The sequence below is a fragment of the Bos taurus genome, chromosome 19, assembly GCF_002263795.3.
Source record: "Bos taurus isolate L1 Dominette 01449 registration number 42190680 breed Hereford chromosome 19, ARS-UCD2.0, whole genome shotgun sequence".
Classification (NCBI taxonomy): domain Eukaryota; kingdom Metazoa; phylum Chordata; class Mammalia; order Artiodactyla; family Bovidae; genus Bos; species Bos taurus.
In genome coordinates, this window is record NC_037346.1 from 39,619,687 (window position 1) to 39,643,758 (window position 24,072).

At 49.5% G+C, this 24,072-nt stretch overlaps 1 protein-coding gene across 1 annotated transcript in view; it reads right to left on the reverse strand.

The window, feature by feature from the left end:
• The window catches only part of PLXDC1 (plexin domain containing 1), a 66,527-nt gene that overhangs the window by 28,972 nt on the left and 13,483 nt on the right, over positions 1–24,072 (reverse strand). Inside the window, 5 exon segments of the mRNA NM_001099077.1 lie at positions 3,456–3,555; positions 4,563–4,681; positions 5,376–5,498; positions 6,120–6,189; positions 6,478–6,621. Coding sequence (NP_001092547.1) covers positions 3,456–3,555; positions 4,563–4,681; positions 5,376–5,498; positions 6,120–6,189; positions 6,478–6,621 — 556 coding nt within the window.

Sequence of the window (24,072 nt, forward strand, 5' to 3'; positions counted from 1 at the left end):
AAGCCATCACTCTGAAAAGCAGGAGTTGTAGCCTATTTAAAATCCACTGAAGGCCATGGATACTGCTCTAGAAAAATGCATACATGTGATTTACTTCACCCACACCTCAGTGCTCCTTTCAAGTCCACACCTGATCCCCAAGCTGAAAAATCTCTGACAGAAAGAGATACGGTTATCAGAGCACTCACCCCTAAACTCAGATGTCAGGCTCTGTTCTCACTTAGGGTCACCAGAGGGCAGAGCACACGGTCTCTACCACACCCAGTCTCTTCAGCACCTGTTCCAGGGATCATTTTTTGAGCACCTGCCCTGCTGTAGACACTGGGCTAAGTGCTGGAGCCCCAAGGAGCTCACAGCTAGTTGGGGAGAAGACGAATGAGGCCGGATGGTGTCAAGAGTTCTATATTAAAGCTCTTAACAAAGTGCCCGGAGGATGGAGGAGGAACGTGAATTCTGCTGCATGGAGGAAGCTGGACCAATGGATAAGTAGGATTTTGCCAAGTGGTAAAAGGACTAGGGTAGGGGGTGGCTTTTACATGAGGAACTGCATCCGAAAGATGCAGATTCCCTCTTGGCATGTTTGGGGAACACAGGGCATGCAGACCAGTGCTGACTGGACAGAGTGGTGGGTGACAGGAGGGTTCAGAGACCAGCCCATAAGGGTAGGCCTGTGCCCATAATACATGTGAGAAATATAATTAACACTGTTGTATGTTATCCATGAAAGTTATTAAGAGAATAAATCCTAAGAGTTTTCATCACAAGGAAAAAAGTCTATTTTTTTTCTTTAATTTTGCATCTTCATGAGATGGGAGATGTTAACTAAACATTGTAATCATTTCATGATGTATGTAAGTCAGATCCTTATGCTCTAACGCCTGAAAGTTACACAGTGCTTTATGGCTTCTCTGGTGGCTCAGACGGCAAAGACTCCACCTGCAATGCGGGAGACCTGGGTTCAGTCCCTCGGCTGGGAAGATCCCCTAGTGGGCATGGTAACCCACTCCAATATTCTTGCCTGGAAAATCCCCATGGACAGAGAAGCCTGGAGGGCTCCAGTCCATGGGGTCGCAAACAGTCGGACACGACTCAATAACACTGAAAGAAAAATGAAACAGTAAGCTGTGCCCAGCTGTGTAGGCCCCAAGTGCCATGCTAAGAACTCTGAATTCATGTTTTGGGCCATAAGGAGCCAGAGAATGACAAGATCAGCTCTGTCTGGCAGTGACAACAAGGAGTAGGGAGACAGGGGACAGGGGGCAGGGAGCCTGGAGGCCAGGAACTGCTGGGCAGTGTCTAGAGTCAGACGTGGGTTTCCCTTGGCTGGTAGACTCAGCGCCTCATGAACCACAGCTGGAGCCACCTGATTTGGCCGCTCCCACAACAGCCCTTGTATTTCCTCCAGGTCTCACAGAACAGGCGCAGCCGCCCTCCTGTTATTTCAGGTGGGTTCTGCTTCCTCCCTCGCCCCTCATTACCACACCTCCCCACATCTCCCTGGCTTGCTCTAAAACAGCCTTTCATTCTAGAACCACAGAGGAGCCTCAGAGGCAGACACTCTCGGGGGATCTGACTTCCTCTAACTCACCCTCATTCTACAGCTGGATCCAACACACATTTCCTGCCGCTGGGCACAGGGCCTGCGAGGGGGGCACAGACCCCACCCCTGAGGTGCGCAAAACAGGGCCGTGGGGAGGGGCAGGGAGGCATGGATACCAAGAACAGTCCTTCCTATAAAACAGCCTGGGTGTGTGCACACAGTGCTGTGGGTGTTTGGGGAACTGAGGAGGGAAGGATTGCCCGCTCTGGATGGAGTGGGAGTTGGTTGGATTTAGAAAGCCTCAATGGTGGACACTAGGGTTTAAAATACAGAGGATTTGGGTTTCAGTTCTAACCCTCAGAGCTGTGTAAAAGCAAGTCACGCCACCTCTCTGGGCCTCCTTATCTTCATTTAGAAAGAGACAAATGCACAGACTTCATTTACAGTGCTGCAGGATAATCCAATAAGATAACTATAAGCTCAGTATCTAGGGATGGGGTTGTAATCAGTGTGCCCCTAAATGACCCCAGTGATCCCTGCCTCCTGGGATTCACACCCTGTTTAATCCCAGCTTGAGTGTGGGCTGGACCTAGGAACTTCCTTCCAACCAGCAGAAGGTGGCAAAAGTGGTGAGGTTATGAGAAGGCTCTGGCTTCCCTCTCGCTCACCCTCTACTGCTGTCTTCCTTGCCTGCTCTGATGGAAGCCAGCTGCCACAGTATGAACTGTCCTATGGGGACGTTCACGCAGCCAGATCCGAAGGGGGAACTGAATCCTGTCACAACCACATGAAAGCTCTTAGATGTCCCCCCAGCAGTCACTGAGGCAAGCCTGGCAACCACCTTGAGAGCAGCCTGTGAAGGAGTCTAAACCAGAGGACCCAGTTAAGTCATGCTTTGTTTCCTGATCCACAGAAACCCTGAGATAATGTTTTAAGCCTCTAAGTTTTGGCACAATTTGTTATGCAGCAGTAGCTAACTAATACAATCAGGATGATATTGAAACTCTTTAGTAACTGGCTCAGTATAGGTTTTAACCAACCAATTAGAGTAGTTGACTGTGCAACAGAGCAGGGTCTGAGCCACTCGCTAGAGTGCTGGGAGTTTGGGGGTGGGAGAAGGGACAGTGGAGGGACAGGTGAAGTGATGGGAAGTAATCTTATGGAAATATTCATGCAAGAGCATAAAAGTACATATTTGCAAGAATATTCACTGCAGTATTATTTGTTGTAAAGAAAGATTAAAACAACTGAAAAGTCTGGGCCCAGGGGACTGGTTCAATTAAGGTACATCCATGCAAGGGGTGTACAGTTATTAAAAAGAGTGATCCAGAAAGATGGGCAGGATATACTTTATTCAGGAGCAGAACAGAGGACAGCTTATGCCATTGTTTATGATAAATACACTTATGTATACTTACCCGAAGGCTTGTAGCTCTAGAAATACCCTGGTGGCCCTGGTTGCCTCCAGGAAGGGGAATTGGGGAACGGGGATCAGGGACAGGAGAGAAATCTAATTTTCCTGTCTCCTGAAGCCCGCTGTGACGCTCCTTCTATCATCTGGGTTTGGGAGGCAATTACGGTTGTGTGCTGGGAGGACTAATAAACCCTAATTTAGTGTCTTTGGAGATTTTTCTAAGTGGAGGGTGTGCTAAATGGAAGGGCCCTGGCTCCCCACCCCCCTCCACCACCAGAGCAGTGCCTCCCACTGGAAATTTTATTGGAAAAATGGTTCCTCAGCTCGAATGAAGAGAAGTTGAAACTCACTCTGCCCCTTTTCTTCCCTCAGTTCCCACTTAACTCCTCCTACCCGCCCCCCCAACCACTTCCTACCACTGCCCTCTCCCCCACCAGTCTGGCTTAATCTGAGCTGAGTCCAGCCCCGTCCAGGGATCTCTGTGGGTCCATGGGGTCTCACCTGGTACATCTGGGGATGGATTGAGAATCATGAAGGCATCTGACAGGCCTGCTTTGACAGGGTGCTGGGACGAGCTGATTTCCAGGACGGGTATAGGGATCTGCAGGCGGGGAAGAAGAGGCTCCATCTACCCCCGAAACACTCTTGGACCAGCTCTTCTTGGAGCTTCAGACCCATCTGCCTGGTGGGCATTGGCTCCTGGAGGGCTCAGACATCTCAACCCAATGGGCCCATCCAAATTCCAAGTCTTCCCCACATCATCTCCAAACACATTTCCTTTTTCTTTTCTTTCTCTTTGTGAATGGCACCTCCATGGAGGAGTCACCCTCAGCCTCTCCCAGCTTCCTTTCATTTCCCTCCTCCTCTGTCAAACACATCTCCAATCCTGTTAACTAGCCTCCTAACAGGCTCTCAAATCTATCCAGTTTTCTCCATCACCCCCACCCTACCCCAAGCTGGCCGGTTCTCCTGCATCATCTCCCAGCATTTCCTCTGAGTCCCAGCCCTGTGCTCTCCACTTTGAAGCCAGAGTGGTGTTGAAATTTCAAGATTTTTTTTTTTTTTTTTGATGTGGACCATTTTTAAGGTCTTTACTGAGTTTGTTACAATATTGTTTCTGTTTTGCTTTTTCAGCTGGGAGGCATGTAGAATCTTAGCTCCCCAACCAGAGATGGAACCCATACCACGGGCACTTAACCACTGGACTGCCAGGGAAATCCCTAGGCCGCCTTCTTTCAGTGCTTTATACCAGCCATGCTCAGTCCTGCCACTGAGCCTTTGCATATGCTTTGCTCCCTCCCAGAACACACTTCACCCTCCTCTTTGCTTCCTTAACTCCTACACGTTCTGAAGATTTCAACTCTTTTCCTCAGGAGAGCCTCCCAGGCTCCTGTTCAGGTAAAGAGCCCCGTGAAAGGCTTTCCTGGCATCACTATTTAAGAGCACTTGCCCCCACAGTTACTATCTATCCCCCAAGCCAGATTCTCAGCTCCACAAAGATGGGCCGGCAGCCATCCTGTGAACTTCCTTATCTCCAGCACCACACCCTAAGTCTGGCGCACTACAGGGCCTCGACATATTTGTTGAATGAAAGAATGGCCCACTCACCTCTTTGTAGCCGAAGACAATGCGGCCGTCTTGGTGCAGAGCCGCCTGGAAGGTGAAGCTGCCTCTGTCCTCCCGACCCTGGAGGTAGACGTGGTCCCACTGAACAACAAAGACTGTCCCTGGTGAGGAGAGCAGAGACTTGGCTGGTCAGGGAGGTCGTGCAGGGAGCAGGGCCCTGCAGAAATGGTGGCCCACGTGGATGGGACACCAGCTAGTGCCTTTAGCGATGATGGGGGCAGTTTGGAAATTTGACAGGAGGCAGAAACTGGGCAGCCCACAAACAGTCTGGCTCCCAAGCTGGAGGGGAGCCAGGAGACCCTGCTGCACCCTCCCCGCCCCCAACCAGGTACTGTAATTGTACCTGAATCATCTCCAACCCCAAGCACTGCCCTGTCCTTCTTGCCTATTCTGACCCCCTGAGATGAAAAGGAGGAGAAACAGTAGAAACTTCTGTTCTCTTGGGGCAGCAGGTAGGTTCTCAAGAGAGAACCTGGTGAGAGTAAGAAACAAAGTCTCTAATGTTTATTTCACCTCTGCTGCTGCTGCTGCTGCTAAGTCGCTTCAGTCGTGTCCAACTCTGTGCGACCCCAGAGACGGCGGCACCGAGAGCCAATTGTTTTCACTTAATTTTCTCATCAGGTAGCAGGCATTTTGTCCCCAGGTGAGGAAAATGAACACAAAGGTAGGGTAGCTGCCGTGCTGTGTGACTGTGGGCAAGTCCCTTGCCCTCTCTGGGCCTTGGGCGCCTCTAAAGGGGGCTAGACCAAGGGATCCCTGGAGCTGGATGAATTAAACTCTGAGCTCTGATCTCACCATTGTCGAAATAAGCAACTGTGGAGTTGTCAGAGTAGCCAGGGTTGAAGTTGGCCATCAGAGGGGCCACGTACTGGGTAGCTGTGAGCATCCGATGGACCACATCACCCATGAAGATGAAGCCTGGGGTGGGAAGAAGCGTAGATGAGTCATCAGAGATGGACTTGCTTCCTCATGCAGGAAGGAGTAGTGTAGATGGAGCTGGAAGTGAGTCTTGGACCTCTGACCCCCAGCATCACATGGTGGGCATGGGTCTGGTGTATATAGAGCAAAAGGGGCCCAGACTAGAGAAGGTTCTCTCTGCCCCTCCACCCATCTCTGTCCCTTGGAAAGTGCACAGGAATCCAAGATAGGCTCCCTCATATCAACAGGGAGCCTGGTCCCAGGAAACAGGCTCTCAGTGCAGTCTCCTCCCTCTCACTCACAGACTCAGAAGCACAAGGGCCAAGGGACTGCCCACACTGGGCTGTGCTGACCCAGAGGGAGACACACATGCACGTGCACCCACACACATGCACACACACACACACACACACACACACAATTAAGTCAGCAGACGTGAGGGAGGTGGTCCGAAACACTCATGATCTCTCACCTGAGAGTGGGGTCCCAAGAGAGAGCCACATGTGGGACCCACCCCAGTCCATCTATAAAACCCTGACTCCCGTGAACCTTTCCAGTTTAGGTCCCAGGTTCTAGCTGAAATCTCCACACCCTCTCCCAGCCCCACAGACAAGGCCTTACCTCCGGTTGCTATGGTGATCTGCCGCAGAGGATGCCCGTAGAAAGGGAAATCAAAGGACAAGACCACTCTCTGCAGGGGACGGGAGAGAGTCAGCAGGGCCAACATGCAGGCCAGGTAGCCGGGCAGTCACACTGTCCCATACTTATCTGGATGGGGTGGGGGGGTAGGCATGTCCAGGGCAGGCCCCCAGGGCCACAGGTGGGCACCCCAACTCCGGTCAAGCCCCCTAGGATCCCCTGGGAAGGCACTCCCCAGACCCCAGACCTCAGGCCATAGCCATGCCCACTCACCAGGCAGAGTGGGCTGGCCCCCAGCCTCCCAGCCCGGGGCAGTGCTGCCAGGGACTGGGGCACTCACCGAAGCCTGCCGGTGGGTGTTGGAGAGGATTCTGTGAACTTTCACTTGGCTCTGGTTGGCCTTGGCCACGTCCACCCACAGCTCCTGGCTGCGGGGCTCGCTGGGACCATACAGACGGGACACATAGTAGCTGTGGTTGTCCTCCTGTCGTTATCCAAGACAGAGTCCCAGGAGGATGAGGAGACAGGATGCTAGCAACCACCCTCTCACCTCCTCCATCCAGATGTCCGGATAGAGAATTCACGGTCCTCCCAGACCATAGTCCAGAAGAGCTGGTTTAGGCCTGGGAGACCCTTGGATGCCGTTGGCCCTGGAGAGCTCAGTACCTGCCCCCTAGCTATGCCCCCAACAGCTCTGCTCCAGCTAAATCCATGCCTGCTATACCTGAGCTCCACTCTGCCATCCCCAGGACAGGCCAGGGGTTTTCCTAGAGCCCCGAGTTCCATTCCCCGCTACCTCACCCCTGCCCCAGAGCATACCCAAGGCAGAGCTCAACTTGGGACATGAAGGAGCAACAGATAAGGTAGCCTCAAACAGAGCCCTGTCTTCAGGGAGCTCCCAGTCTGAGGGGGAGACACAGCTCCCTACCCTGGGGAGCACCCAATTTAACGGAGAAGAAAAATCTGAATCTTGGAAGCTACCCATCTAAAGACGGAGGCAGATCCTTGATCTTGGGCATTGCTAGTCTGATGGAGGAGGTGGGACCCATGCAAACGGAATACCCAAACAGAGACCCTCTAGCAGAGAGATAAGACAGGGCCCATACGAGTCACTAAAGAGTTGAGAACGGGGAAAGAAGCAGCAATGATGCCTTCAAGACATATTTTTAAGCTTTACTATGTGCCTGATTGGGACAAAATGAAGAATAAGTCAGAATCCAGAGGGCTGGGAGTTAATTCTGTAAAGCCTCTCCTGCAAGGGAGCATTTAGGGGCAGGATTTAAAGGAGGCTGGGAAACAAGCAGCAGAAAGAGCGGAAGAGCCTGGGGAGGAGGCCATGTCAAAGCCTTTCAGCCCATCTGGGAGCGCAGCCGAGGAGGAGCAGAGGCACAGCGGGCAGGTCCATTTGGCCGCTGCCACAGCCATGGGGCTGCTGACCCGTGCAGAGCCCTGGGCGTTGCGGGTCATTAATCAGGCTGTCAGGCAGCAGTGGCTGCAGACACAGCAGAGCTAACCATGTTTTCCCTGCCAAGCTGCCAGCTGCCCAGCCAGCCCTTGCCCGGGTCCCAGCATGAGCAGGGCCAAGGGTCGCCTGCTCTATCCACCCGCCCGGAGGCAGACTCTGTTCTTCTGACAGGTGACACACTCTGGGGCCTGGGGTTGGGGCAGGGCTGGGGGAAGATGAGCAGGAGAAACACAGGGCCAGGCAGGGTGGGGGTGGGGGGTAGATTTCCTTTGGCCACTGCCTGGTTCCTCCCCTCCAGCCTCTAGACTGCCGGCCTCTCCACCCATTCCTAGCATGGACATCAAGCAAATGTAAACAAATCGGAAACACATGAGGCCACACTCCTCTGCTCATAAGCCATCTGGGGCTCCCACTGCCCTGGAGACGAAAACCCAAACCTCAGCCTTGCATATGAGGTTCCCCCATGAGCCCGCCCCACCCTCTCTCTAGCTTAACTTCTCTCTCTCTCTCCTTCACCTGTGCATCCTGGGCACCCACTCACCAGACCAACTTCCCAGTAGTCTCAGTCCACCGTTGGTCACTCAGGCCTTTGCATATGCTGATCTCCCTGCCCAGAATGACTCTGCTTTCTCCCCCTGGCAGATCCCTCCTCTTCAATGCTCAGCTTAAAGATCACCTTCTTATTGATCTCCCCCGACTTGCCCAGTGAGGGCCTCCACCATCCACAGGAGTCCTCAAGGGGTGACTCACAGGTACTGTTTGTGAGAGTCACCTGGGCTCATGCTTGTTGGATTTCTGATTTTACTCATGAAACCTTCTGAGGGGGGGCCAACCAACCTGATGCCACCAGCCATGGGTGCCCATGGATATTGCCTCCCACTGCTGCCACAGTCATCTACCCTGAGGTCCTAGAAGATGCCCAGAGGAGGAAGCACTGAATCTCAGCTTGCCCACAGGCATGGGCATCTCTGTGTTCACAGCCTCCCTCAGGAAAGCAGCCCCTTCAGCTTCTGCTTATTCCCTCATCCCACCCCCTGCCAAAGACTAGAAGTCACATTTTCCCCTCTAGGTCTCCAAGTTTCCTATCCCCAGTCATTTCTGCTGGTATCCCCACCTTGACCACCAAAAGAAAAAAAAAGCAAAAAACGACCCCCAAAATCACCTGACACCACTATAGAAAATAGTATGGAGGTCCCTCAGAAAACTAAAACTAGAATTATCGTATGCTCCAACAATCCCACTCCTGAGCATATATCTAGACAAAACTATAATTTAAAAATATACATGCACTCCTATCTTCATAGCAGCACTGTTCACAATAGCCAAGAGATGAAAATAACCTAAACGTCCATGGACAGACGACTCGGTAAAGATGACGTGGCACATATATACAACGAAATACTACTCAGTCGGAAAAGAATGAAATAATGCCATTTGCAGCAACGTGGATACAACTGGAGATTATCATATACGTGAAGGAAGTCAGAAGGAGAAAGACAAATACCATATGATATCACTTATACGCGGGATTTAAAATATGACACAAACGAACCTGTCTGAAAACAGAAGTAGACTCACGGACAGAGAAAACGGACCTGTGGCTGCCACGGGGCAGGGGGTGTACAGAAAGGATGGACTGGGAGTTTGAGATTAGCAGAGGCAAAGTATTTTACATAGAAAGGATAAACAAGGTTCTACCGTGTAGCACAAGGAACGCGATTCAGTACCCTGAGACAAACCAGAATGGAAAAGAATATAGAAAAGAATGTGTATATATATATGTGTGTGTGTGTGTATACTGAATCACTTAGCTGTATAGCAGAAATTAACACAACGTTGTAAATTAACTATGTATGCACGCATGCTAAGTTGCTTCAGTCGTGTCCAACTCTTTCAGACTCTATGAACTATAGCCCGCCAGGCTCCTCTCTTATTCGCTTCTCCAGGGGATCTTCCTGAGCCAGGAATCGAACCTGGGTATCTTGCACTGTAGGCAGATTTTTTTACCATCTGAGCCATCAGGGAAACCTGGTAAATTAACTATACTTCAATTAAAAAAAAAAAAAGCTCCAGAAAAAAAAAGAAAACCTGCCAAGAAAGCAAGCCCCTTGCACACCAACTCATGCAAAGACACGTGAACAAATGTGCCCACGAAAAGAGTCCAAAGGCCCCCAAGCTGCTTCCAGGGAATCACGTGGTGAGTGGGTTTTATTCCACCTCAAAGAACAACCACGGGGCCCTGACCAACACTCTGCACCTGAACGTCTGCAGGACCACAGCTCTGAAGCCAGTTCAGGTTCAGCTGCGACCACCTGCCAGACAGAGCTACCGCTCAATTCTTCTCTCCACTAGGTCCAACAAAGGAGTGGTTTATTAAACAGCATCAGTGGGCCTAAAATTTTGCCCAAAGAAAGGAAGCCCTAGTTTACATGCTATTCAGCCCACCATTTAGATGTCCTCTCCAACCTCCACCCCATCGCCTCAAACTCTGAGCCCCTGACACAGAGGGACAGGCAGAATCACCTCTGCACCACAGCTCAGGATCCCTGAATCCTTGATGCCTGAGAAGGGTTTGCTGAGGTGAGGCGAGGCCTGCTCAGGGAGCCCAGAACCTTCCTTTTGCCCTTTTATAGAAGTAAGAGGGACCAGTGCCTAGCACAGTCAAGATTTTGGAAGTAAACTTGCTTCCCTAATTCCTGGGCTGTCTTTTCATAAAAAGTAGGGGAGGAGGACATTAGCAGCCAACAGAGCCAAGCAGGGTCTAGGTGGCACTCTAGTCCTTTTAAAAAAAAAATTTATTTAATTTAATTAATTTATTTGGTTGTGTCAGATCTTAGATGCGGCATGCAGGATCTAGTTCCCTGGCCAGGGATCGAACCCTACCAGGCCCCTTGCATTGGAAGTTGGGAGTCTTAGCCACTGGACCACCAAGGAAGTTCCTCTTTGACCTGGTGAACTAACCAGGTTAGTCCTTTTGAATGCACAGAAGGTTTAATTGTGTCCCTCATAAAGCTATGTTTAAGTTATAACTTCCAGTACTTTGGATATGACCATGAATGGAAATAAAAGTCTTTGCAGATGTCAAGTTAAGATGAGGTTCTACTGCATTAGGGTGGGACCTAAATCCAATGACAGGCTTGTTATATGATTGTTACAAAACAAAGGAGAGGGAGATTTAGATACAGAGACACAGACGGGACACAGGGAAGAAGTCCATGTGACAACAAAGATAGAGATTGGAGTGATGCAGTTTACAAACAAAGAAACACCAAGGATTATCAGAGGCCACCAGAAACTAGGAGAAGGCAAGGAAGAATCTCCCCTAACCTCCAGAGTGACTGTGACCTTGCTGACACCTTGATTCAGATTTCTGGCCAAAACTGTGAGAGAATAATTTCTATTGTTTCAAGCCACCCAGTTTGTGATACTCTGTTATGGCAGCCCTAGGAGGCTAATACACAAGTCCACAGTTGTGTGATGCTGTGCCGCAAGGGGGCAACCCTCAATGTCTCCCCCTTCTTGTCACAGTCCTGCTTGGAACATTCTGCGGCTTCCCAGCTGCACTCAGATTGAAGGCCACATTCCTTACCATGACCTCCAAGGCCCTGTGAGGCAAACTCTAGACTTCGCCTATCCAATATTCATTACCCCGCTTCTTTATTAATAGCACATTGATTTTATAGCAAGCAGCAATGTAGTCAACTAAAAAACTTCATTCCCTGGATGACTTAAGGCTTACCATGTGATGCAGGCTGGCTTATGAGATATACTGAAGGTTCTAGCAGAGCCTTTTACAAGAGGTCAAATTTGACTGCTCATCCCTCTTGCCTTTGCCCTTCTCTTTATTCCTGCCTGGAATGCAGATGTGATGACTGGAGCTTCAACAGCCATCTTGTGAGCATTAAGACAAGTGAAAGGGTTAGTCACTCAGTCATGTCCGACTCTTTGCAACCTCATGGACTATAGCCTGCCAGGCTCCTCTGTCCACGGGGTTCTCCAGGCAAGAATACTGGAGTGGGTAGCCATTCCCTTCTCCAAGAGATCTTCCTAATCCAGGGATCAAACCCTGGTCTCCTGCATTGGAGGCAGATTCTTTACCATCTGAGCCACCAGGGAAGCAATAAAGATAGGATAGTGGAGTGGACAGTTAGACAGAACCTGGGTCCCTGGAGGAATGCTTGTTAAGTCCTCAGGTTCAGCATTCTGTTATATGCAAACATGAATTTTTCCTGATACACAGTAGTCTGGCCCCTCCCCCCACCACCTCCCTCCCCAGGTCTCCCCTCCCCACCCCCACCCCCGCTCTCCTTGCCCCAGCCCTGCAAGGCTTTCAATTCCTGAAATCACCAAGTGCTTGTCTGACTCAGGGCCTTGGTACTTCCTATGCCTCAAAACCTCTTTTTCATGCAGTTCAGAAGCTGATTCCTCATGGTCCTTCAGACCTCAGTTCGATGGTCACTTCTTCAGGTGCTCTTTCATCAGGAGTGGCTTCCTGATGTCCCTGTTACACTCTCATCACATCTCGGTCTTCTGCCTCTCCATGTGTTGCACACTTGCAATGACTGATCTGACTTTTAGACTTGTTATCTCCACACCTGCCTTTCCTAGAAGACCATAATTTCCCCACAAGTAAGGTCAGCCTTTACCTATGGTGGGTTATTTTTGGGCTGTGCTGTACAGCATGTGGGATCTTAGTCCCCAAACCAGAGATGCAATTCGTGCCCCCTGCATTGGGAGCGTGGAGTGAGAATCACTAGACCACCAGGGAGGTCCCACCTCTGGTGTTTAAGCAGAGTATGCACTTGATGGAGGATATGTTGATAAATGAATGACCAACCATTCATAATTTCAAAGCACAGTTTGTTGAAAGCCTGCTCTTCCTTTGTTTTATTGCTATTGCCAGTAGCCATGCATTCTAGTGAGCGGGATGGGATGTTATTACCAAACAAAGCGAGACAGCAGCTCATGGGGAACAGGTTTAAGACAGCTGCTTGGAGGCCTGGAAAAGGGTCTGGTTTCCATCACCTAATCCCTGGGACTCACCTGGTGTTCACCAACCCTCCAAGCATTGGAAATGACAGCCCTGCGCAGAAGCCACGCTCTGCAGTTGTGAAGCCCAAACAGACGCTGACACATCTCTTGCTATGTTGCCTAAGAGGCAAAGGGTGGGGTGACTGGGGATTTGTCTCACCAGCCTGTTACTCTGAGTCCTCTGCCCACGAAGGACAAACAGCCCACCACCCTAGCCAGCGCTGCTCCACTGAGGAGGCTGTGTGCTACTGGGGGATCCTGGGACAGGATCAGCTCCTTCTTGGAGTTCCCAGGAAGCCTTCCAATGGCACATCAAGGAGATCGACAGTCCTAAAGGAAATCAACCCTGAATATTCACTGGAAGGACTGATGCTCAAGCTGAAGCTCCAACAAGGACGGCATCCTCCCCCATCGCTGATGGCAGGTGATACAAGCGCCCGGCCCTGACGGCAGGTGACAGACACAAGAGCCACTGGACTCAAGCAAGTCTCTGGACAGCACTCCCACAGGCAGGACATCAGGCACACGGGAAGGTGCCTCCAGCTCCCCGTCTTCTCCTCTCCAAACGCTCGTACCATCACCTGAGGAGGGCCTTTCAGTCAAAAGACCTGAATTGGTACAGTTGCAGTTTGAAGCACATCCCTTGGGCTGTATTCCTGTCTGGAATGGGGAAGGGTAGGAGGAATTTGAGATGCAGGCAAGGGGAGAGGATGAGAAAAACAGTTCTCTGTCAAAGGAGGAAAGGAGGGAGGGAGGGAAGGAAGGAAGGACGTCTCCTGATGCCTCAAGCTCTTCTGCAAGGAAGTGAAGCTAACGAGGGAGATGCTTCCAGGCCATGCAAGGAAACCCTGATTCCACCTGCTCAGACTCGAAGCAGGTGCTGGTAGTCCAGTGGTTAAGACTCTGCATTTCCAACACAGGCGGCATGGGTTCGATCCCTGGGCAGGGAGGTTCCCCATGCTGCCACCTGACCCAAAACCACAACAATAGACCCAGAGGAAGTGTACTCAGTCCCGTGGCTGAGAGTGCAGCAGGGCAGCAAGTGAGGAGCACAGACCTCTGGTGTAATCAGGGCCTTGCCCTAAGTGTGACTGCTGTTCCACAGAAAGGAGAAGGAAGCCAGCCCTCACATGTGGCTTCAACAAATATATGCTGCATAAGTGAAAAAGAGACCAAGTTGAGGAGGGTCTCGAAAGACAGAGAAAGCAGCCCTGGTTCCTGATGGCTTTCTAGGTCCGAGGTCAGGCTGGAAGGTCAGGCTTCATCTCTAGCCCATGGATCCCATGGCAAGTCTCTGAACTCTCTCTATAAAGCTTTCCCAAGACAGCTTGAATGGCTCCTTGGAACCAAAAGAGCCCTAAAGACAACAGTTGTGCTCTAGGGGTGATCAGAGGAAGGATTTTGAGGGATACCCCAGATAGTCCTTCACCAGCATAGACAGCAAGAATCTGCATGGAAAGAGAGAAATGAGAAACTAAATTTCTGGGAGAATTTGTCCTTGGCTGCCATGTTTTTTCTTCTACAAAGTCAATCGTCACTGGCTTCTGGACTTGGTGGTGGCTTGGAATTTGGCAGCCATGGGGGTGCTTCCTGTCTGCCACTGCAGGTCCCTTATCATGTGCCACCGGCATGCAGTTTGGATGGTGCAAGCCCACTCATGGTAGACACTGAAAACTGTCTCCCAGTAATCATCCTCCTCTCCTTCCTTCAGTAGCAGAATCGCCCAGTTCTTGTTAGACACATGGTCATCCAGCTAGATCACATTTCCCTGCCCTCCTTACAGCTACATGTAGCTATATGACTATGTCTGACCAATGGAAGATGAGAAGAATGATTGCCCTCAATGGGAATTAAGGGGCTCTCACCTTTCTTAGTTTCCATTGGCTGGGATGCAGATGTGATGGCAGGAGCTGAAACAGCCATTTTGGACCATAACATGAGAGATAAATGTTGTAGAGGGAAGCTGGGTCTCTAACACCATGGAGACACTACAGCAACTCCTGCTTACTTATGCTCACACTATTACATGTAAGAGAGGAATAAACCTCTTTCATGTCTAAGTACCTTGTCAGTTGGTCATTTTTACAACAGCTGAATCTGTATCCTAATTAATACAAGCTTCTAAATGGCCTCCTCAGGCCACTCAATCCGAAGCCTTCTTCACTGTTTTCCAGATAGATACGTCTCCTGAAAGGGCTTCCCAGGTGGCTCAGTGGTAAAGAACCTGCCTGCCAATGCAGGAGCTGCAGGTTTGATCCCTGGGTTGGGAAGATCCTCTGGAGGAGGAAATGGCAACCCAACCCAGTATTTTTCCTGGGATAATCCCTGGACAGAGGAGCCTGGCGGGCTACAGTCCATGGGGTCACAAAGAGTCAGACACAGCTGAAGTGACTGGGCACAACAAAGAAAAAGGATTTAGAGGCTTGCCTGGCAGTGAACTCACCTGAGGAATTCACACACTTCACAGCTGACACCACATTTGACCTGCTATCTGTGGGGCAGACCTGTTACCTTAGAGGGCAGCCTTCCAGGCACTGTGGCCAGAGGCTTGAAGCTGTGATGGAGGTGACACTACAGAAGAAGGTCAGAGAGCGCAGCACAAGCCAGACCACTTGGCAAGTCCACAAAAGGGAACCATGTTTCCTTGAAATGCCTGCAGGAAGCCCCAGTGGGTAAACCACATTCATTTGGGGAAGCAGCATGATGTGGCTTTCAAATCTTTTTGGCCATGAAACCCTTTCTTCCAATTAACCTTCTTCCATGGAGGCGCAATACATAAATTACATCTAAGTAGAGCACTCTGCAGGGAGAAAAGAGAAGCCCTGGAACCCAGCCTGCTGTTCTGTTTCCTTCTCTGCCACCCTTCATCCACAGTGGCCCCTGGAGTACCTCTGGGAACCCTTAGGGTTCTGTGGACTGCAACTTGAAAACCACTGCTCTAGGATCAAGGGCAGGGGCTGCGGAGTTAGCCGACCCAAGTTCAACAACTAGCCCCACTATATAATAGTTGGTGCCACACATTCCTCTCCCCACTGAGCGTCAGTTCCCTCATCAGTAACCTTTCTCACAGAGCTCTTGCAAGGATTAGACAAAACATAAGCACATAAAGCTCTTAGCCCAGCATCCACAGTAGGGGTTTGAAAAGTGGGAGTTATTATGATGAATCTGTTGAACCTTTCCAGGAAAGGTCTTGATTGTGGAGGCTGCCTCCTCAAAACCATCCCCAGTTCCATCTTCAGCTCCTGCTGTTTCAGTGTCTCTTCTGCCTCAATTATTCATGCCGGGAGCCTGCCAGGCACTTCATTTCTGACAGCGGGGCAGCATTTACCTTGGCTGAGCTCAAGCCGTTTCTGGACAGGATCTCTGGCTAAGCTGTCACCATCAGCCCATCACCTGCCAGCCAACTGGCAGGTGGAAATGCTGGGGCAGGCAACCAAGTGCACCCTGCAGGGCCTGTTGAAGAAGCCAGGCTGGCCGTGCTGGTTAGAATGGTGGGCCAGACAGCTGGGTCCAACCCAGGACATGCTGAGGGGATTACTGGGTATCCCATTGCCTGCCTCCACTGCTCTAGGAGGCCTTACAAGGCCAGTGGAAATGTTTTCTAGATCCCTGCTACTCAAAGTGTGGCCCAGGGACCAGCACCTTCAGATTCACCTGAGAGCTCACCAGAAATGCAGAATCCAGGTGCGTGTGTGCTAATCACCTCAGTCGTGTCTGACTCTCTGTGACCCTATAGACTGTAGCCCGCCAGGCTCCTCTGTCCACGGGATTCTCCAGGTAAGAATACTGGAGTGGGTTGCCATTTCCTACTCCAGGAAATCTTCTCAACCCAGGGATTGAACCCACATCTCTTATGTCTCCTGCATTGGCAGGCGGGTTCTTTGCCAGTGGTGCCAGCTGCAGAATCCAGACACAACTGCTGGATCAAAATCCACATTTACACAAGCTTCCCAGGGCATTATTTGGCACAATAAAGTTTGAAAAGCCCTGGTCAAGAAGCGCCCTCTGTGTGGACCAGCATGTCACTCGTTTTTGTCTCTGAGGTCTCCGAGGACAGAAAGGCCTGAGTTCTCATCCTGGCCCTGCCACTCACTAGTTGTGCAGCCGTTGCCCAGCACTTTAGGTCTCTGTTCCCAGATAGTATTAGAAACACTTGCTTCCTGGAGTGTTGTTGTTCAATCGCTCAGTTGTGCCCAACTCTTTGTGACCCCATTGACTGCAGCACGCCAGGCTTCCCTGTCCTTAACCAACTCCCAGAGGCTTGCTCAAACTCATGTCCATTGAGTTGGTGATGCCATCCAACCATCTCGTCTTCTGTCATCCCCTTCTCCTCCTGCCTTCAATCTTTCCCAGCATCAGGGTCTTTCCCAATGAGTCGGCTTTTTGTATCAGGCAGCCAAAGTATTGGAGCTTCAGCTTCAGCATCAGTCCTTCCAATGAATATTCAGGACTGATTTCCTTTAGGATTGACTGGTTTCATCTCCTTGCTGCCCAAGGGACTCTCAAGAGTCTTCTCCAGCACCACAGTTTGAAGGCAACAATTCTTTGGCGCTCAGCCTTTTTTATTGTCCAGCTCTCACATTCATACATGACTACTGGAAAAACCACAACTTTGACTATACTGGCCTTTGTCATTGAGTGGATGAAATGTAAGGCCGGGGAGTGAGGCCAGCTCTCAGGGAGGGCTCCTTTAGTTTCCCTCACCTCATGCACCTACATAATAACCTCGATTTGCCCTCTTGAGGCATTCAAGCCTCAGACTGAAATAAACCATATGGAAAACTGTCATCACAGAATTGTAGAAAGTAGGTCCCAGTGGGTTAGCCTGGAAAGGGCTTTGGACGACAGAGGCTGTGATATGGTGCTGAAGACCTGGGGTAAAGAGGTGTCAGGGTGCGTGAGGCTGACCTGAGAAGGTGCTGAAAGAGGGGTTTGGACCAGGCTTGGAAAGAGGGTGTGAACCGGCTTTCTAGACAAAGCATTTTTTAATACCCCCTGACACTTCATGGAAATGGAAGAATCATCTTATCCTGACACTGATTCAATATGTGGGCTTTTGGAGGAGTACCTATCAGTCAACCAGAGATTTTGACAGCATCAATATATTTCACCTAATCACAGAGAATTAGAACAAGGAACCAAAAAAAAAAAAACAAAAACAGGCCTCCTCCACCCATCACCTGGTCCCATTCTGGCATATTTCCTTCTAGTCTTTTTCATCTGGATGTAATTTCACGTGGCTATAATCCTGCTGACTATCCAGTTGTGTGGACGGCTTCTGTCATGTTTCATGATATCTGAAGCAGTTTCTGATGCTGAACATGGTCTTTTAACAATCATTTGTAAATGAGTCATGACCATCTACTCAGAAGAAAACCCATAATTTTCTTAACTATCTCCTTATTCGGGAGCACTTAGTTTCCAGTTTTTATGATCTATTTTTCTATTTTAAATACTACTCTGATGAATTTGTTGATACACTTTTCATATCCAGAATTATCATCCCTGCTTCAAAGCCTCTGATACAAAGCAGTGCTTCTCAAGTTTTAATGTGCATAAGAATCACCTGGGAGTCAGATTCTGTTTCTGCAGGTCTGAGGGGCCTGAGCAACTGCATTCCTAACAAGCTCCCACTATACAGTGAGGAATTGTGATAATATGAAGAGTAGCCCCTAAAGCTTCAAGGCCAGGAAATCCTCCTTTGTGGCTGGGGTCCCATTTTTGTACTTCCAGCTAAGATCTGGGGGGAAAACCACTACTCATTTTTCCTAGACCTTTCTGATTAACTTTTCAATTAGCTTAACTGATTTTTATGAAAACTCTGTGAGACATTTAGGTGAGGAAACCGAGGTTTAGAGTGACAATGCAGCAAAGATACACACTATTTACCATATTGGGACCAGATTAAGATGACCCGCTGTCCCAGTATGCCTGAGACCGAGGGGTCTCCCAGGATGCTGGACATTCAGTGCCAAAAACAGGACCATCTTGGGAAAACACAGATGGCTGGTCACTTAACCAGAGCCTAATTCAGAGTCAGCTAATGTCTGTCATTCCCAACCCCAGGCCCCTTTATGTAGGTTAGTGTATGACACCTTTGCCATTAGGCAAGAGCGTCCTCATGTGACCATGCAGAAATGGGCTCAGAGAGGTTAAGAAACCCGCCTAAGACAAAAAGACAAATCACCCAATTTCACAAATGGGCAAAAGAAAAATAAACGGGCAAAGGACATAAGTAGACATTTCTCCAAAGAAAATATACAAATGGCCAACAAGCACAAGAAAAGAAGCTCAGTATCATTAGTTACTCAGTTCAGTTCAGTTCAGCTCAGTCGCTCAGCCGTGTCTGACTCTTTGCGACCCCATGAATCACAGCACGCCAGGCCTCCCTGTCCATCACCAACTCCCGGAGTTCACTCAAACTCATGTCCATCGAGTCAGTGATGCCATCCAGCCATCTCATCCTCTGTCATCCCCTTCTCCTCCTGCCCCCAATCCCTCCCAGCATCAGGGTCTTTTCCAATGAGTCAACTCTTCGCATGAGGTGGCCAAAGTACTGGAGTTTCAGCTTTAGCATCATTCCTTCCAATGAAAACCCAGGACTGATCTTCTTTAGGATGGACTGGTTGGATCTCCTTGCAGACCAAGGGACTCTCAAGAGTCTTCTCCAACACCACAGTTCAAAAGCATCAATTCTTCGGTGCTCAGCTTTCTTCACAGTCCAACTCTCACATCCATACATGACCACTGGAAAAACCATAGCCTTGACTAGATGGACCTTTGTTGGCAAGGTAATATCTCTGCTTTTGAATATGCTATCTAGGTTGGTCATAACTTTCCTTCCAAGGAGTAAGCGTCTTTTAATTTCATGGCTGCAGTCACCATCTGCAGTGATTTTGGAGCCCAAAAAAATAAAGTCTGACACTGTTTCCACTGTTTCCCCATCTATTTCCCATGAAGTGATGGGACCAGATGCCATGATCTTCATTTTCTGAATGTTGAGCTTTAAGCCAACTTTTTCACTCTCCTCTTTCACTTTCATCAAGAGGCTTTTTAGTTCCTTTTTACTTTCTGCCATAAGGGTGGTGTCATCTGCATATCTGAGGTTATTGATATTTCTCCCGGCAGTCTTGACTCCAGCTTGTGCTTCTTCCAGCCCAGCGTTTCTCATGATGTACTCTGCATATAAGTTAAATAAGCAGGGTGACAATATACAGCCTTGATATACTCCTTTTCCTATTTGGAACCAGTCTGTTGTTCCATGTCCAGTTCTAACTGTTGCTTCCTGACCTGCATATAGGTTTCTCAAGAGGGCATGTCAGGTGGACTGGTATTCCCATCTCTTTCAGAATTTTCCACAGTTTATTGTGATCCACACAGTCAAAGGCTTTGGCATAGTCAATAAAGCAGAAATAGATGTTTTTCTGGAACTCTCTTGCTTTTTCCATGATCCAGTGGATGTTGGCAATGTGATCTCTGGTTCCTCTGCCTTTTCTAAAACCATCCTGAACAACTGGAAGTTCACGGTTCATGTATTGCTGAAGCCTAGCTTGGAGAATTTTGAGCATTACTTTACTAGCGTGTGAGATGAGTGCAATTGTGTGGTAGTTTGCGCATTCTTCGGCATTGCCTTTCTTTGGGATTGGAATGAAAACTGACCTTTTCCAGTCCTGTGGCCACTGCTGAGTTTTCCAAATTTGCTGGCATATTGAGTGCAGCACTTTCACAGCATCATCTTTCAGGATTTGGAATAGCTCAACTGGAATTCCATCACCTCCACTAGCTTTGTTCGTAGTGATGCTTTCTAAGGCACACTTGACTTCACATTCCAGGATGTCTGGCTCTAGGTGAGTGATCACATCATCGTGATTATCTGGGTCGTGAAGATCTTTTTTGTACAGTTCTTCTGTGTATTCTTGCCATCTCTTCTTAATATCTTCTGCTTCTATTAGGTCCATACCATTTCTGTCCTTTATCGAGCCCATCTTTGCATGAAATGTTCCCTTGGTATCTCTAATTTTCTTGAAGAGATCTCTAGTCTTTCCCGTTCTGTTGTTTTCCTCTATTTCTTTGCATTGATTGCTGAGGAAGGCTTTCTTATCTCTCCTTACTATTCTTTGGAACTCTGCATTCAGATGCTTATATTTTTCCTTTTCTCCTTTGCTTTTTGCTTCTCTTCTTTTCACAGCTATTTGTAAGGCCTCCTCAGACAGCCATTTTGCTCTTTTGCATTTCTTTTCCATGGGGATGGTCTCGATCCCTATTTCCTGTACAATGTCACAAACCTCCGTCCATAGTTCATCAGGCACTCTGTCTATCAGATCTAGTCCCTTAAATCTATTTCTCACATCCACTGTATAATCATAAGGGATTTGATTTAGGTCATTAGGGAAACACAAAGCAAAACCATAGTGAGATACTAGATCACACCCACTAGGATGCTATAATTTAAAAAAGAGAGAGAGAGAAAGAACAAATGTTGGCAAGGATGTGGAGAAATGGGAACCCTCATACATTGCTGGTGGGAATGTAATATGGTTCAGTCACTGTGGAAAACAGTCTGGCAGTTCCTCAAAGAGTTTAGCATAGAATTACACTATGACTCAGCAATTTCGCTTCTAGGCATATACCCCAAAGAGCTGAAAATATGTATTCTAACAAGTACACGTAGACATGTTCACAGCAGACTGTTCACAATAGCCAAAAGGAGGAAGCCTAAACGTCTATCAACAAAGGAACAGATGAACAAAACTATGGTATATCCATATAATGGAAGACACTATGCAGCCATAAAATGGATAGCCGTGAAAACATTATGCCAGGGGAAAGAAACCAGACATGAAAGATCATATATGGTATTTCATTTATATATGAACTATCCAGAACAGGTGAATTCATAGAAATAGAACACAGATTAGGGGTTACTTGGGACTGGGGGCGGGGGGTGTGGAGCGACAGCCTAAATCCAGGGTTTCCTTTTGGGGGATGAAAATGTTTTGGGACTAGATAGAGGTGATGGTTGCACAACACTGTGGGCGTGTTAAACGCACTTCACTTTAAAATGGTTAATTTTTTAATGTGAATCTCACCTCAACAAGAAAGAAAGAAAACCAAACGACCAACCGACAGACCAACTAGCTGGCTGAAGGAAAAGGGAAAGGGTCAACCAAAGGGACCTGTGTGGAAGGCAGAGCAGGTCCTTAGGCTGAGCAGCCAGCAGAGGGCACTGTGGCACCCTTTCCGAGCCACGCAGGGGAGACATCCCCAACTGAGAACCCATCAAGTGCCTGGCATTTTGCTCTTCAGTCTCAACTTTGTAAGATCAGTACCTGCTGCTGCTAAGTCGCTTCAGTCGTGTCCGACTCTGTGCAACCCCATAGACAGCAGCCCACCAGGCTCCCCTGTCCTTGGGATTCTCCAGGCAAGAACACTGGAGTGGGTTGCCATTTCCTTCTCCAATGCATGAAAGTGAAAAGTGAAAGTGAAGTCGCTCAGTCGTGTCTGACTCTAGCAACCCCATGGATTGCAGCCCACCAGGCTCCTCCGTCCATGGGATTTTCCAGGCAAAAGTACTGGAGTGGGGTGCCATTGCCTTCTCTGAAGATCAGTACCTACCCGCTCCATTTGAGAAATCTGAAGCTAGTAGGGGTTTGAAACGCCAGGTTCATTAAGTGAGGGTTTTTAAGTGCCCACCCGGCCCAAGGTCTGCCGCTGGTGCATGCCAGATGGAAGGCCAGGCCGGTGGTACTCTTTCCACAGCGCTAAAGACTGAATGTCTGGACTCCATCTTTCACCTCTCAGGACACGCCTCCTTTTCACAAAATCTCTTATTTTCTCTCTCTTTGCAATTCAACTCACCACTTTCCTTCCACCCACCTCACCCTCTACCCTCAGGAATCTTCCCCTAGCAGCCTCCTCACCCCATCCCTGCCCCTGAGTGCAGGCACTGGCATGCCTGGGTTCTTCCCTGAGCCATTGCTTGGGGCTCTTCTTGTGTCCCTGCTACGAGTCTGTCTGTCCTGTCTCCCCTAGGCCCTTAGGTCTGGGGAGGGGGCCTTCTAGAGGCTTCGTTTTGGGAGCTGCCTCCTTTGGGGGGTGTAGGAACCAGGCAGACGTTGCGCCCACTTGTCCCTCTCGCTGCCCAACTGTCTTGAATGCTGTGGTCCCTGCCAGCTGCAGAGTTTCTCAGCATTCCTAGGCTTGCCAGGGCGGTCGGATGAGCTGGGAAGTTTTGCTTGGGTCAGAGAGAGAGGAGAGGAATTCAGGGAAGGGAGGCCAGGGGGAATACTGGGGTGAGAGGTGGGGAGTCAGAATTTTCTGTTATGGAGTAAAACTGTTCTATTACGGGGGAACTCCCAAATCTGAATGCTCTTAAACTTGGTTCCTCCCAAACTGTTAACCAGACATGAACCACAGAACCAAGAAAACCCTTCATTTGGATTTGGAAATCCCCAGGTTTGAAGACATTCCCCTTCAGCCTCTTGGAGGATAAACTGTGGCTCTTCCCAGATTTCTGACTTAGCACTACAGCCCTCCGCAACCCCTCCCTCCTCCATAAAATTTCCAGTGTCTCCAGGGCCTCAGGACTGGCCTTGGTGGAAAATCTCTGGAAAGCTTGAGTCCAGACAAGAATCCTGTTTCCACGGGGAAATAGGATGGTAGATGGTGGCAGAGTGGGCGTGAGAATAAAATCCAAGGAGATGGCTCTGAGTCTACCCTGGGAACACAGGCCAGACGCCTCAAAGTTTCCAAAGCAAGAGGTCCGAGTTGAAGGAGCATTGTTGCAAGGTGGCCAGGCAGGAGGTGCTGGGCAGAAGGGACTAGGAAGAAGGGGTTAGGCCAAAGGAGTGAGAAAGGAAGATGGAGGTGGGGGGTGGTGGGGCTGGGCAGAGAAGGTCTGGAATGGGGGCTGGGCAGACAGACTGAGGTGAGGGAGCTGGACCAGGAGGGAAGCTGAGGCCAGGAGGGTAGACTAAGGAGCCATGAAGGAAAATGAGGAGGCTCCTGTGTGGGGTTGGGGGTTGGGTGCAAAAGGGATGGTAGCCCAGGTGCCAGGCCCTCAGCCTCCTGAGCAGAGGGAACCAGAGTCTGGTTCCTTTTGGCACAGAATAGACTGTGATGTGGATAAATGGTGGAAATGTTGTTCTGTGGAAGCCGAAGAAAACTTCCTGAAGCAGACCAAATCCAGCTTGCTGAAATGTCCCCTTTCTGCCACTTCCCTCTCGCTCAGCCCTCTGCTACCAAGATGGAGTTTCCTTTGGAAAAGGAGAACCCAGTTCTCAGAGATGCTGACTGGAGACACAGGAGAAGCAGGCGTCTCTGGGCCCCTTCCCGGGACACCTCAAGAGGGCCCGCTGTCCAGGGTAGGGTGAGCACACAGCCCGGGGGGTGTGGAGGTCTGGCTGTGCTGAAGAGAGGCAGTCATTACCATCCTCCACT